Source organism: Macrobrachium nipponense, chromosome 1 (assembly GCF_015104395.2).
Source record: "Macrobrachium nipponense isolate FS-2020 chromosome 1, ASM1510439v2, whole genome shotgun sequence".
In the NCBI taxonomy this organism is placed as follows: Eukaryota; Metazoa; Arthropoda; class Malacostraca; order Decapoda; family Palaemonidae; genus Macrobrachium; species Macrobrachium nipponense.
This window is the reverse complement of record NC_087200.1, coordinates 29370758-29387720: the sequence shown is the minus strand read 5'-3', so window position 1 is coordinate 29387720 and position 16963 is coordinate 29370758. Positions and strand designations below refer to the sequence as shown.

At 35.0% G+C, this 16963-nt stretch overlaps 1 protein-coding gene across 1 annotated transcript in view; it reads left to right on the top strand.

Moving 5' to 3' along the window:
* Positions 1–16963, top strand: part of LOC135219191 (hemolymph clottable protein-like) — a 300161-nt gene that overhangs the window by 87804 nt on the left and 195394 nt on the right. Inside the window, exons 9-13 of the mRNA XM_064255746.1 lie at positions 5928–6038; positions 6187–6267; positions 6930–7126; positions 14246–14414; positions 15884–16078. Of these exons, the coding sequence (XP_064111816.1) occupies positions 5928–6038; positions 6187–6267; positions 6930–7126; positions 14246–14414; positions 15884–16078 (753 nt within the window). The remainder of the gene's footprint in view (positions 1–5927; positions 6039–6186; positions 6268–6929; positions 7127–14245; positions 14415–15883; positions 16079–16963) is intronic.

Sequence of the window (16963 nt, the reverse complement as noted above, 5' to 3'; positions counted from 1 at the left end):
CTCCTCCCCTCACGTGAACAAATTAAGTGGCATAAAGAAATTGAAGCCATTTTGCTAGTTGTTCCCCTCTTTCCCCAAAAATGGGTGGGGAATTTCAAAATTTTAGCTGCTGATACTAGACACTTTTAGCTATGTAATTACTTGGTAAGTATATATAAAACTAATTTTATTTTAAAAATGTCATTATTATAATTGTCACATCTGAAGAAACAGAAATATATGTCCTTTATAACACATATTGTTATGTTATTTTTTTTCATACAGTCCCCTGCTGTCTTTTGATAAAATGCGTAATAAGAGTCATTAATCAAAATTGGTATTATTTGTAATTTAAGGTAGCTGAAGACTCAGAGAACTTATTTAAGGTCACCAACCCAAAATTCTTTTATCTTTAAGGTAGTGGATTATTTTTATAACATCTTATGCAGTCATTAGTATCACAAAGATCTTTATGGTATTGTTACTAGTACAGTGGTACCTCGAGATACGAAAGGCTCAACTTACGAAAAACTCGAGATACGAAAGCCAATACGAAAAATTTAACGGCTCTACATATGAAAAGTTTTCAAGATACGAAAGGTTTCTGAAAGTCCCCCGAACCACCGATAACAATTTTGAAACTCGCGCGCCGCCATCTTAGTAGACTCGCCACCATCCTCCTGCTCTCCCATTGGTTCCTGATGCTAGTCATTACCATGAGATCCTTCTCTCCTATTGGACAGCATCCCTCCCATCATGCATCTATGTATGTATGCGTGGTGGCGTGCCTACCTCGTCCACTTCGCACCAGCATCGTTATCGTACGCACTTGGTATTCGTTCGGTCCAACTATTTTGTTTAGTAACGTAAATTCGTTAGTGATTTCGTTGCAGTATACGTATTATCGTGTTGTGCGAAAACTTTGTGTACTTACACGTAAATTACGTACAAGATAACGTAGTCATGGGTCCCAAGAAAGTTGAAATTCACGGAAAGAAGCGCATGCTTTCTTTGGAGACAAAGATGGAGATCATCAAGATGTATGAAGCTGGTATGCGATTGAGTGTGATCGCCAAGGAATATGGCCGTAATCCGTCGACAATAGGCACCATCCTTAAACAGAAGGATGCCATCAAAGCAGCTACACCGTCGAAGGGCATCACTATTTTGTCCAGCAAGAGGAGCCACGTGCACGACGAGATGGAACGGCTGCTTCTTGTCTGGATAAAAGACAAAGAAATCGCTGGCGATACGGTAACTGAGACGGCAATCGCCCACAAGGCCAGCGCTATTTTCGGCGATTTGATTGCGCAGGCGGAAGACGACAGAGGGGAAGGGACTTTAACGCAAACCCCAGAGTTCAAGGCTTCGCATGGCTGGCTCGAGAAATTTCGTAAACAAACTTGCATCCATTCGGTGGTGCGTCATGGGGAGGCAGCCAGTTCGGACACTAAAGCGGCTGAAGCATTTAAGAAGACTTTCGACGAGATGATGACCAAGGAAGGCTACAGTTCTCAGCAGGTTTTCAACTGTGATGAGACTGGCCTTTTTTGGGAAAAAATGCCTCGTCGGACGTACATCACGGAGGAAGAGAAGAAGCTACCCGGGTACAAGCCTATGAAAGACAGGCTTACGCTCGCACTTTGTTCGAATGCCAGTGGGGATTGCAAGGTGAAGCCCCTACTGGTGTATCATTCCGAGACTCCTCGAGCCTTCAAGGCCCACAAAGTGCTTAAGGAGAAGCTTCCAGTGATGTGGAGGGCTAATGCGAAAGCCTGGGTAACAAGACTTTTGTTCACCAAGTGGGTAAATCTGTGTTTCGGCCCAACAGTGAAGAAATTTTTGGAAGAGAAGCGCTGCCCCCTGAAATATCTGCTTGTGTTGGACAATGCCCCTGCTCACCCTCCTGGCCTCAAGGAAGATATCCTAGCGGAGTATTCCTTCGTCAAGATTCTTTTTCTTCCGCCCAACACCACCCCTCTCCTCCAGCCCATGGACCAGCAAGTGATAGCGAACTTTAAGAAGCTGTACACGAAACATCTTTTCAAGAGATGTTTCGACATCACCGATACCACAAACCTCACCTTACGTCAATTTTGGAAGGAACATTTCGACATCGTCATTTGTATCCAACTCATCGACCAAGCTTGGCAGGAGGTTTCGAGGCGAACCTTGAATTCCTCGTGGAGGAAACTCTGGCCTGATGCCGTATCCGCCAGAGACTTCGAGGGATTCGACGTGGGCGAAGCTGGTGCTGCAGAGTCCGAAACAGTTGGCGACCCCGAAACTGTTTTGACGAGATCGTTGCACTCGGCAAGTCCATGGGGCTGGTCGTCGACAAGGACGACATCAACGACCTTCTCGAGGAGCGCCAAGAGGAGCTTACGACGGATGACCTGAAGGAGTTGGAGGCCATGCAACATAACGTTGTTCAAGAGGAGTTCTCTTGCAGTGGCGAGGAAGAGGAGGAGGACCCTATGACAACGGCAGAAATTAAGGATGTCCTAGCCGCTTTTCATAAAGTGCAATCGTTTATCGAAAAAAGACACCCCGAAAAGGCTCACACAGGTCGTATGCTTGCGCAGTTCGATGACGTTTGCCTGAGTCGTTTCAGGAACATTGTGAAAAGTAGGCAGAAGCAATCTTCCTTGGATCGTTATTTTTTAAAGAGGCCTTTAGCATTAGCAGAAGTAAGCAAAAAGGAAGAACCTAGTGATAAAAAACAAAGTTGAAAGCAAAAAGGAAGAACCAAATGATGAAAAACAGAAAGTTGAAAGCAAAAAGGAAGAACCAAGTGATAAACAGAACGTTGAAAGTGGTGATGAAGTTGAAATTCTGTAAAAAAAAAAAGCCTACGTAAAAGTAAAAAAAAAGTTCAAAATCAAAAAAAGAAAAAAAAAATTATTTTTAGCTTTTTGTAAAGTTAAGTGTTACAGTTTTGTTAATGTGTTTTGTAAATTTTAGTTTATGTATGTTTTCATTACATTTTTTTTATGTTTTCGTAAAGTTAAGTGTACGTACGTACGTACGTATCTGCCGTTTGTCCTCCTCCTCCTCTGCTGCTGCCACTTTTAGAGATAGCCTCACTCGAAAGGTAAGCTTCCACATTTTACGTACAGTATTTCTTGTATACTGTGTACACTAATACACTTTATTTACAGGTTATTTTGCATTTTGTTGTTAACCCTTAAACGCCGAAGTGGTAAAAAAAAAAATGTCTCCCGTGTGCCGGAGACGTTTCAGAGTGAGCGCAGAAGCGGAAAAAATATTTTTTTCATAAAATCACAGCGCGCTTAGTTTTCAAGATTAAGAGTTCATTTTTGACTCATGTTTTTTGTCATTGCCTGAAGTTTAGTATGCAACCATTAGAAATGAAAAAAAATATATCATTATCTATATAAATAATGCGATATATGATAGTGCAAAAAACAAAACAAAATTTCATATATAATTGTATTCAAATCGCGCTGTGCGCAAAACGGTTAAAGAAAGGTAACAAGTTACTTTTTTTTCGTTGTAATTTACACTAAATTGCGATCATTTTTGGTATATAACACATTGTAAACAAGTAAAAGCACAGAGAAAACCATATATCACAAAATAATGCATGAATTCGTAACGCACTGACATAAACAAATATTTTTTTCAAAAATTCACCATAAATCTACATATTGTCCTAGAGACTTCCAATTTCTTCCAAAATGAAGACAAATGATTGAATATTACTATACTGTAAGAATATTAGCTTACAAATGCAGTTTTTGACCATATCTGACGAGTTAAAATTGACCGAATGTCGAATTTTTTTTATATATATATTTTTATATGCAATTATTTCGGAAATAAGAAAAGCTACAACCTTCAAATTTTATTTTTCGTTTTAATCTACATGAAATTGCGCACATTTTTTCATATATAAAACTCTATGAAATGCCTAATATGAAACGGAGCAAATATTCCGAGAATGGGACTTACGCATTTCGGAGATTTGTGGCGGGAATCCGCCGCGCGGAGGGAAGGAAAGTTTTTTTAAAAATTCACCATAAATTTAAATATTGTGCTAGAAGACTTCGAATTTGTTTCACGATGAAGATAAATGACTGAATATTACTAGACTGTAAGAGTTTTATCTTACAATTGCGTTTTTTTCGACCATTTCGGTAGTCAAATTTGACCGAACGTGGGTTTTTTTTCTACTTTTATCGTGATTTATATGCAAATATTTCAAAATGAGAAAAGCTACAACCTTCAACTATTTTTTGTTGTATTATACATGAAATTGCGCACATTTTCATATATAAAACTTTATGTAATGGCCAATTTAAAATGGTCAAACATTACTACAATCGCAACGTATGATTTTTTCGGAAGAGTTACCGCGCGGACGTAAAGAAAATGTTATTTTTTCATAAATTCACCATAAATCGAAATATTGTGCTAGAGACTTCCATTTGTTGCAAAATGAAGGTAAATGCTTGAATATTACTAGAATATAAGCGTTTTTAGCTTAAAATTGCGTTTTTTGACCATTTCGGTAGAGTCCAAGTTGACTCCGAAGGTTGAAAATTTGTCACTTATCCATTGTTTTTTATATGAAATATTCAAAATTGATAAAAGCTACAACATGGGTTGTTTTAGTTGTATTGCGCATGAAATTTCGCACATTTTCATATATAAAACTTTATGTAACGGCTATTTAAAATGGTGCAAACATTACCACAATTGCATGTATGATTTTTTTCGGAAGAGTTACCGCGCGGACGTAAGGAAAAAAAGATTTTTCATAAATTCACCATAAATCGAAATATTGTGCTAGAGAACTTCCAATTAGTTGCAAAATTAAGGTAAAAGATTGAATATTACTAAAATATAAGAGTTTTAGCGTTACAATTGCGTTTTTTCGACCATTTCGGTAGAGTCAAAGTTGACCAAATGTTGAAATTTTGGCACTTATCGTTATTTATATGAAAATATCTCAAAACTGATAAAAGCTACAATCATGAGTATTTTTTTGTTGTATTTTACATAAAAATGCGCACATTTTCATATATAATACTCCATGTAACGGCTAATTTAAAATGGTAAACAAATTATGTCAAAGTGACGAAATAATTTCCGAGATGTGTCTCAGATACTTTTTAGTGCGGCAAGAAAGAAATTCGCGCTTGCGCGCCTGCGTAACGATTGTAAACAAAACAACACCTTGATCCGTGATCACTCCCAGCATCCCCCAAGGCGGCGTGATTCAAGAGTTTTCGGCTGGTAGGCCTAAAAGTATTTTTCCGCGAATTTTTAAAAAAAAAAAAAAACTTTTGTATGTCGACGTAAACTACGTCCAGTCGGCACTCGAGAGCACAAATGTCGACGTAAAATACGTCCAGTCGGCGTTTAAGGGTTAATTTAGGTATTGAATGGTCCAAATTGTTGTAGTATTTCATTGTTTATAGGTTAATTTAGCTTTATTATGAAATTTACTGGGGTGTTTTTGGAAGGCTTGGAACGGATTAGCCAATTTACATGTAAAATATGGTCCAAGACACGAAAACCTCATGATACGAAGGGCGCTTCGGAACGGATTAATTTTGTATCTCGAGGTACTACTGTACATACTAGCTACTACCATTCAGACCCTGGCCAACCTACTGTAGCTATATTAATTCTTTATGAAAATTTTGCTGTCTGTTGAAGGAATTGTAATTCTTTATTAGTAAATAATTTGTTTCTTGTAATCATTAGTCGTATGCTGTAAACCTTATATGTTTTCACAGACGTTTAAGTGGGATGTTTTCTTCATATTCTTCCTTTGGTTCTTTAGTTTATACATAGCCTTATTGCATGTTCTTTAAGGTGTGATCATTATGTATAATATAATATTAATACTGCAGTTATATGTATAATAATGGCAATAAGATAATTTTGTAACTTGTTGGTTCTTTCTGTTACTGCAGACATTGCAGCTAAGAGCAGTGAGTGTCATCCAGAACAAGATCTCTGTTGACCATGCAACAAGACAGATACATTCATTGCACTATCAAGGGGATTCGATGCACCGCCAAGATGTAAGAGTCCAAATTTGAAGCTATGATCTTAAATGTTTATGCTTTACATATATGATTTTAATGTATGAAGGATATGTTAATCATATACTTAATATGTTACATTTGTATTCTTATTAATGAGTTAATTTTCTCACTGTGTGCATGGCAGGAAGGCCCAAACCGTTACTTTCATTTTGAAGAGAAGTTGTTGGGAGCTCAAAGAAGAGGAGACAATGTTGAGGAATTAAAGGTTTGTGAGATTTAGTTTTTGCCTTTTCTTTTGACTCTTACTTTTCAGCATAATTTTTTTGGTTTAATGGTGTTTTTCTTTATATTGTATAAGATGTTAAGAAAAAATCTCTTGTTCCACTCAAGTTCGGTTAGTTCAATCACTAGTAGTTTTATTGCTATATCATCAGATTGAACATAAGAATATGCAGTTTTATTTGTAAACCTGTAAACAGAATATGTTTTTGTAATTGCTCACACATTTTCATTGTTTTAAATACGTATGTACTGTTATTGTACTAAATCTGCAATCATTGTATTTGGCTTTGTTTTGGATCAGAACCATCAGTTGAGATATCAGTGTTCCAATGAATATCATTTTAATCATTAACATTTTAAAATCAAGTTTTGCTGATGGAATTTCAATCTGATCCAAATCTTCAGCTGTGTCCTTTCTCCAAATAATTTGTTCCTTAACAATGGTCTTCTTTCTGCTACGTACTTTCATTATTACTTTTCTGTGTGACTGTTCTTCTCTTCTGTCCATTACATGTTCAAATGATCTCAGTGTGACATCTCAGTCTGTTTTTCGTCACTCATTTATAAGATAATCTTCCCAATTCATTAGTAAAGCTCAAGAGCTAAGAATTTGTTTCGGCATTGTTTAAACAACTTTCTTTACAGGAAAAACTTTTCTCTGCTTTGGATGAATTGTCTTCACCCATGAACAACTTGGTAACTGCAATGGACACTGCAGTCCAGGTCATTTTATACCTATCTTATGAGGAGATAGACTTTGTTTACGAATTGCTCCAAGAGAGAGTTTTATCTGTAGGTAAAGGGGAAACTTCTCAAGATTCCCGGTCAGCTCAGCTAAATGTGTAAGTTGTAGTTCTAATTTATACTAATTGTCTATTTAGAGATAAGAATGTAGTCAAAACCTAAATGAAGGAGAATATCATTTGGTCAGATATTAATCAAGTTTCTTTTTTATTGTAATTGTATAGTTTTCGTATTTATTTCTTTACATAAAATGGATTGTATTACAATGTGGTAGGATATATATATATAGTACTGTATAGAGGCTTTACAAATCATCAATTTAGGCCAAATGTTCATATGAAGATGGCAGGCATTCTCTGGATTTATGAGGAAAATGATGGAGACGGGAGCAGTGAAGCAAGTATCGATCCCTTCGAGGAAATTCTTCAGCTGTATTTTCTTTGTTCCCAAGGCCAATTGTGATTGGAGGACTGTGATAGACCTGTCAACTTTGTATCTCTTCATTAGGGAGACTTATTTCAAAATGGAAACTCCAAGGACAATCTTAGCAGCCTTCAGAGACGTGGATTTTATGCTGATTATAGACTTGAAGGGTGCATACTTCCAGATTCTGAGCCATCATTCTTCCAGGAAGTTCTTCGATTTAGTCTTGCAGAGAAGGTGTTTCAATTCAGGGTACTGTGTTTCGGACTGATAATGTCCCCTCAAGTGGTTACAAGAGTGTTTACTCTCTTGTTGACATGAGCCCATGTTCAGGGGATCAGATTGCTAAGGTACTTACACGATTGGCCGGTCCTAGCAAAGTCCTGAGAGAAGTTCCTTTGGGGCAGAGAACGACTTCTTCAATTTTGTAACAGTTTATGTATTGTGATAAATCTGGAGAAGCCGGATCTAGATCCCAGTCAAAGGATTCTGTATTTAGGGATGATTATACATACAGTAGAGGCCAAAGCCTTTCCATCAGATCAGAGAATATAGAAGTGCAAAAATGTGGTGAATTCCTTTCTGTCAAGGAGAAACACAACCAGAAAAGCAGTGGCAAGTAGTTCTGGGCATACTAACTTCACTAGAGAAGCTGGTTCCTCACGGAAGGTTACATCTATGATCATTACAATGGAGGATGAGGATGAAAGAGTTTTGGTCTCCAGCAAAAGATCATCCTTACATACAGATCCCTCTGTCGACAGAGGTGAGAAATGATCCGCTGTGGTGGATGGACAATAGCAATCTGACAGTAAGGGTGTCTCTTCAAGAATCCTCTCCAGATCTTTCTTCCGTTCGTGGATGCATTGGTAGAAGGTTGGGGCGTGCATCTGGAGGATCTGATGATTTCAGGAAATTCGAGTCAGCAGGACAAACAGCTCATCATAAATGTGTTGGAGCTGAAGGCAACTTTACTAGCTCTTCAGGAGTTTCAGGAGAGGGCAAAGAGACACTCCATAATGTTGATGTCGGACAGCACCACAGTATTGTAGTAGCTTATGTAAACAAACAAGGGGGTCTGATATCTTGACATCTACATCTTATGACAGTTCAGCTGCATCAATGGGCTATGGACAACTCAGTAGAGATCAGAGCCTGGTGCATTCCAGGAAAGAAGAATGTAGTCACAGACAAGTTAAGCTGTCAGGAACAGATTCTGGGAACAGAATGGTCCTTGCATCAGGAGGTGGCAGACAGACTGTTTATCTTATGGGGAAGACCAGGGATAGATGTCTTCTCAAAAATGTACAACAGAAAACTGGAGATATAATGTTCAGTAGTTCCAGACACAGATGCAGTGGCAGAGGATGCCCTGCAATATCCATGGGACAAGTTGCACATAAATGCTTCTCCTCCATTTTGCCTGATCTGTCAGGTCCTGAACAAGGTGATGAGGTCCCAGATTCTCAGGATGATTCTGGTCACTCCTTTGTGGCCGCAGGTTGAATGGTTTCTGGGCCTGTTATCTTTGCTAGTAGAAGTTTTGAGAGGGCTTCCTCCCAGGCACAACCTCAGTCCAGTCCCTATCTCTTCACGGGTGGAGACTTTCAAGTATCTCATGCGAGTGAGAGGTTTTCTCAAAAAGCAGTGTCTCAGATGTCAGGAGATATCAGAAAGTCATCGACTTGCTTGTACCAGGGAAAGTGCTCAGTTTACCGTGATTGGTGCCGTAGACAGGGTATTTCTCAATTCAGATCTGCTGTTCAGCAAACAGCTGATTTTTTGGTGTTCCTGATCACAGAAAAACATCTTTCTGTGTCAGCCATAAAGGGTTATAGGGCTGCACTAGCTCTGGTGCTCAATGATGAGACTTGGATATTTCTGCTTTATGGGAAATATCTATGTTGATTAATTAAGAGTTTTGAGCAGTCCTGTTCCCCTGCAGAGCTCAAATCTCCTAGCTGGTATTTGACTGTGGTATTGTCTAGCTTTGCCAGAGCCCCTGTGAGCCTTTGCGACAGGGTACAAATAGAAACTTGACCCTTAAAGCTCTCCTCTTGTTAGCCCTAGGATTGTTGAAAAGGGTAGGCAAACTGCATGGTCTGTCATATGATGTCAAACACACCAGAGGTTGGAAATCTTTAGTTTTTAATTTATTCCAGAGTTCATTGCTAAGATATACAATTTATCAATTATTTATGATTTGTTGCTGCCATCAAGTGCTCATGAAATTTCCACCTCTCTCTCTCTCTCTCTCTCTCTCTCTCTCTCTCTCTCTCTCTCTCTCTCTCTCTCTCTCTCTCTTACTGAGATGAGAGATTTTTATGGTACATATATGCGGTAATATGTTTATTAATATTTTCAAATAATAATAATAATAATTATAATAATAATAATAATAATAATAATAATAATAACTGTAATTACAAAAATCATATGTGAAAGTATTTTACAAATACTACGATAATCTCTCTCTCTCTCTCTCCTCTCTCTCTCTCTCTCTCTCTCGTTCTTCTTCCTTCTCTCTCTCTCTCTTAAAACTATGTATGTTTTGTTTTTTGGATGATGATTTACTAATTTTCAAATATCAATATTTCATGTAAACAGCAATAATATATTCATTAAAGAAAATACTAAAGTAAATTAGCAAGATTTTAGTTTATAATAAAAAGAATTATGTAAGAATAAAAGAAATCGCCATTTAACCCCGTGTGTTGTTTTTGAACACGTAGCCAGCTTGTTGGCTGTTCCAACTGTCAAATCCAGTGGGGATCGAGTGTTGCCATCTACGGATCATTGAAATTCCATCTCGCTTTCTTTCTTTCGCTGAATATCAGATAATTTCTAGTGGTACTATTTGTATGTTTTATTAATATTTTTTCGCAATAATAATAATAAAATAATAATAATAAATAATAATAATATAATAATAATAATAATAATAATTAATATAACTAATCTCAAAATTCACCAGGTGGATAGTATTTTGAAGAAGTACAATAATCTATCCATTTCACTCTTTAAATAAGGACAAAACTCTCTCTCTCTCTCTCTCTCTCTCTCTCTCTCTCTCTCTCCCTCTCTCTCTCGCCACACGAGATACTAGCATGCGCTAGTGGTAACTCTCGCCCTCTGTTTTGGGCTGGAAGTGTATGTATAATTATATTTAAGGACATTACTACATTTTATGGTAAAATAATAATATACAGTACTAGTTTACTAATATATTACGTTTAATGAGATTAAACAGTAACAATAACTCTCTCTCTCCTCTCTCACCTCTCTCTCTCGTCTCTCTCTCTCTCTCTCACGTATGTTTATTTTATTTGTTTTTGTAAAGTGTAATAAATAATTACCTTATAAACTAATTTTCAAATATTAATAAGATTGATGATTCACGTACGATTTTCCCAGTCTTTTTATCCATTGGAGGAACATGGGCGGGGGAGTAAATGAGTTTGATATACGAATTGGTGGAGGGGAGGAAGCGGAGTCTAGGAGTTATTCTCTCTCTCTCTCTCTCTCTCTCTCTCTCTCTCCATTATTATTCTCTCTGTCTCAGAAATAATTCATAATTTCACTCTTGAGGTCAAATATATGATGTTGCCATTCATGGTCTCTATCTCTCTCTCTCTCTCTCTCTCTCTCTCTCTCTCTCTCTCTCTCTCTCTCTCTCTCTCTCTCTCTCTGTTATTTGCTGTAGGTATATATTTTTAATGGTAAAATGTTTAAGATGACTTTAAAATTATATTAATAATATAACCTCAAAGATTAATGCAGTATAAGGTTAGTAATTTTAGGTATATTTGAAGTAGGATGTTATTAAAGGTATACATTTGGTGTCTGAACTTTCAAGATAGGCAGTTATAAGCATTTTTAGTGGTGGTTTTCACTATTCGCGGGGGTGTCTGGTACACATTCCCCGCGAATACGGAGGGAACACTGTATATATATATATATATAATATATATATCATATATAATATATATATAATTAATATATATACAATATTATATATAAAATAATAAATATATAATATAATTACTTATATAAGTATATAATATTATAATATATAATATATAATATATAATATATATATTATATTATATATATAATTATATAGATATATCTATATATATATATATAGAGAATATATAATAATAAATATAAAAATAATACCTATAATATATATTATATATATATAATATATTATTGATTGTATATATAATAGGTATAACTCTAATATATATATTATATATCATATCTATATATATTTGTTACATATCTATATATATAGTATATATATATGTATATATATTTATTATATATATATATCACTTATAAATATATATTATATATATTATTTCGTATATATATAAATATAAGATAATAATCTATACTATATATAATATATTATATTATATAGATCTAATATAATTAATACATATACATTATATTTATTATTATTCTATATATATATATATATATTATATATTCTTTTAATATATATTTAGTATATTTATTAGATATCTTATATTCTATTTATATACTATTATATAAAATATATATATAATATTGCATATAGATATAAATATATATATATATTGTATCTATTATTTGTCTCTATATATGTGGTTACTATCGACTCTCTCTCTCTTCTCTCTCTGCTCTATATCATATCATATTTTCTATACCTTTTATATCTACATCTATATATCTAGGTATTATATATATATATCTATATAATACTGTAGTATCTCTATAGATATATTATATAAATTTATATCTATCTATATATCTGATATATATCTATATATATATATCTATATATGTATATCATTCTATATCTATATATATAATATCTATATTAATATATATATCTATATATATATATATATACATATATATATATTATATATATCTATATCATATAACCTATATACCCTATCTATAATATATATATATAATATATATATATATACATATATATATATATATATATCTCTCTATATTATATATATATCTATATATATTATGTATATATTTCTTTGTGGATAATAACCCTGATGAAATGTTGTTATGTCTTAACAGAACACTGCATGCTTATTTAAAAAGAACTCGACATCTTAGGCCAAGGTGTTGAAGGATTTTGTGAGCACAGGCTGAGTCAAGAAAGAAGTGTCCAAAAATAAAATTTTTCATTTTGGTTAAATGAAACAATCAGGAATGCCTGTTCAACAGAATCAAGAGATTCAGACAATGTTGTGAGGGCAACAGCCCATGAAATTAGAGGTCTGAGCTCATCTTGGTATTTAAGAAGAATACAGTGGTTCCCCCGTATTTGCGGGGGATGTGTACTAGACCCCCCCGTGAATAGTTAGAACCCGCGAAGGTTTAGAACCCCTATAAAAACGCTAAAAACAGCCTATTTTGTTAGTTAAAACTTAGGAAAAACCCACTAAAGATTTTCATACTTTGTTTTTTTATTAGTTTTATCAAAAAGTGCATTTTATGATGAAATTGATAAAAAAAACCAGGAATTTGTGAATATTTCTCATTGAAAAATACAGCAGATATGCGAATTTTCCGCGAATAATGCGGGGGAACGTTCTCGAGAGAAATCCACGAATGTGTAAGTCCGTGAATCTGGAGAATGGGAATATGGGGGGACCACTGTATGGTTACAACAAACCACTTTTACTTCCTGCTTCCTTTTACTTGAAGAATGTTACCCATAGGTCCTTGGGTCCAGTCAGTTTGTATCATGTCTAAGATGAGGGTATGAGGGTGAATTGAATGAGATGAATGGTCTCTTTTCTTTTCTATTTTCTATCTCCTTCTTTACCTACAGGCAGTAAGAAGAGAGTAGTACTGTCATAAGCTGGAACAGACATGATACAGATGAGTGAAGCAGCCATACTGTTAGAGTGATCATTAATGTAAGATGCCTATCAGTAGCAAGGCATTCCTCTCTTTAACAAGACAGAGTAATGATAGCAAACCTAACTCTGTTGGTTTGTCATTAGAACAGATAGCTTCTTATTTTCCGTTGATGCAGTGAATTATGACATTGTATGGAAACCCAGAATTCTGAATCTAAGATATTCATATATATCTTAGGGTCTGAAATAGAGGTCTGTTGCCTTAGAATTCTCTTATTCAGAAAATTGACCAAAGGTGGCAAGCTTCCAGTTGGTTAATAGTACTTAACCCCCACCAGGTGTTAGTCTATCCTAATGTCAATGAACAAATGAAATTTTTTTTAATAAATTTGCATTTTTCATGACTAACAAACCTGAGGTCTTAACATACAAAGGCCCACCTCTAACCACTCCTCTGACAGTTAAACTGGATTGGAAGAATAACTGGCGTGGTCACAAGTTGCAGAGAGGGATGTGGGTGGTCCCACATAACTCATGATCAAGCACAAATGCCAATAGTTCCTTGCATACACAATTTTGCTAATTTAACCAGTTTCCAGCTGGTGCTAGAAGATTTATCATAATGTTGAGACTTCAAGATTGTTTGTTATGAAAAATACAAATTAATTGAAATTTTGTCATTTTAATACTTACATTGCTTGTCAGTGTGATTTGCCCTAATGTTTTTTCACACAAAATGAAAGCCTTGCCTTATGTATCCAAACTTTACTATGGATAATGCAAATATTGGCAGACTGTTTGACCTTTGTCCTACAAAGAAGTGAATTATGATAAGTATTGAGAAAAACTATTAACAAATGAATTATGTATACTTACGCAACAATGCAATTATTTTTTTTTTTTGTTTGACAGCAAACACTTCAAAATGGCACTAACATTAGGGGGATCAGAACCGGCAATAAAATTTTTGCTAGATTTACTGGAAGATGATGTCACAAGAAGAAGTGATAACTTTGTGTACTTCTTCTTCAAGCAAATTGGTACAACTTTAAAAGCACCGAATCTCATCCCAAGGATAATGGTAAGAATCGATGTTTGCAAAAGGAAGCTAACAGAATAGTCTCTGGTTGTTAAAGTAAAAAAATCATGATATAGTTTAATTTGGTATATTTTGATCTGCTTTGAGTTTCTTGTTTCTCTTGTCATTGAAATATTGATAAATTACAACTTTACCTGTAATTTTAGTGTCTTTCCAACTTACCATAAGGACAAGTCTGGAATATATTCTCTTTGTCCTATTAATTTTTTCATATTTTCTATTGTTATTCATTTTTTTTATTAAAATATGATAAAGCACAAAAACAAGAAACTGATCAGAGATTTTCCTTGCTGCATCGTGTGACATCTAAAATGTTCATGTCTCTGTCTTTTTTATGTATGATATGTACTATTATGTCCATGCATAATTTTAAGAATATACAATGTAAAGGTTTGTAACTAATATTTTCCCATAGTTTAGGGAACAAAGAGTGCAGTTGACTGACCACCTGATTTGCCTTTCTGAGATATACACTGTATATAAACAATTTCAGTTTTCTGAATGCATTTCCAGAATATAAACTTTTTAAGTTGTCTGAATGCATTTCCAGATTACTTACTTCTCTTACTGTCTAAAAAAAGTAGATAAGGCATGGTGAAGTTTGGTATTTTGTTACTCCCCTCATGGGTGTCTGACATTTTGTTGCATTGCCAATATCCCTTGGCATTTTCATACTAACTGAAATATTATATCTTGACAAATGTTTTTTTTAACCTCTCGACAAGTTTTAACATGACTTTTTTCCTTCAGTAGAAACAAACTTGATTGTCTATGTCTGTAATTTCTATAAGGCTTTAGTTACCATTCAAATTGCATGCTGTATGATAAATCTGGTTTATCATAGCTAAAACATGTCTCATTGTTATACAGCAAGGGATATTCATGTAATATAGTGACCTTGGTCACTTTTTACCAATATCATCTAACAGCATTATGGTACTACATACTATTGTTAGTTTATGTAATTTTATCTCCTTTTCCTGTCTCCTCCTCGTTCTTTCCTTTCTTCGTGAATAATTATACATAGTATATGATGCATACATGTACTGTAAATATATATTTATTTTATTTGTATGTACTATATAATTACAAATTTATTGATTGATAGTGATAACAGCAACGACCCAAGCCCAGATAGGAAGGGCTGAAGTGAGGAAAGGTATCTGTCTGTAAAACATCTGCCAAAATAAATGATGAAATCACCCATTCAGTTAGTGTTAGAGATGCCTGGAAAAGAAACAACCACTCTTGTTAGGATTAAGATAATAAGAAGAGAGATGACAACAAGCGCTACATCTACTACCTTCCTATAAATACCACTCTACCATAATCACCAATTTTGCACCTGTACCATTACAGTTACTAGCAGCACCACTCAAATTGTTTAAAACTCCAAGATCCAGTTTCCATCACAACCACTGCCACATCTGAAAATTTCCCTTTCTTCACAGAAATTAGCAACCTTGATGTCCTGGGAATCGGACGAGGACCTTGCAAAGACTATGGCGCTCACTTCAGCTGCATCTCTTTTTGGCATAGAGGGAAGAAAGACCAAGTTAAAAAACTCAGCCGTGCAAGATGAGACGAGGGGCACTGTCGAAAGGATGGATACATTTTTCATTTCTTACCTTAAGGAAGGAATTCAGGTTGGTGATAGCTTGCCATTTTATGCAGAAATGATATTTCAGACTGGTAAACAGTGGTACGTATGTACATTAATTTAACTGACACTGTTTTGTAGGGAAAATTGAGCCATCTTAAATTTGTGCAATTTAACAAAATCAAAGGAATTAATAATGTGCCATACTTAACAAAGTTAAAAATCACAAAACAAGGTCAAGGAAATCTTTTTAAAATATTCCATGACAAACAATTAAAGATACAGAGTTGGAATGATTATATGAGGAGTATATAAAATTGTAGGATGGGGTCAGATACTGTGTTTGGGCTCAGGGAGGTAGGACAAAAGTAAGTTGATTTAATTATGAGCGAGATGTTTAGGAAGAATAAGAAGCTCTACTGGGAAATAAGTGCTGAGAGAAGGAGGTCAGTAACCGAATGGATCTCATCTCAGAGAAAGACTGAAATAGAGATGTTGTATCCAGTCCTGGGTTGATGGATGGAATATTTTGAAGGTTTTTGATTATGGAGGATAGTGAGTTAGAGAAGAATCATTAGAGTGAAATCGATAACTTTAAGTTTGAGACATCTGTAGGAGTAACTGTGAGGACATATGAAGAGTAGTAAGAGACTGAAGAATGAAAAGATACCATGAGTTCATGGGAATATAAGTAAGGTACTGTACTGCAGTAAGGTGGTGAAAATGTTTGTGGTTGCTTAGGTTGTTTATGTCATATCAGGAGGAGGAAAAATTACAAAGGAATGAGTAAGAGAAAGAATTACCTTGTATAAGGAGGCATAATGTTCCATGTACTTAGTATACTAGGGAAAGTGTATTGCAGAATTTTGACTGAATAAATTTGGCAATCATCGACATTCCTGAAAACAGTGCAAACCTCTTGAGTAATCAA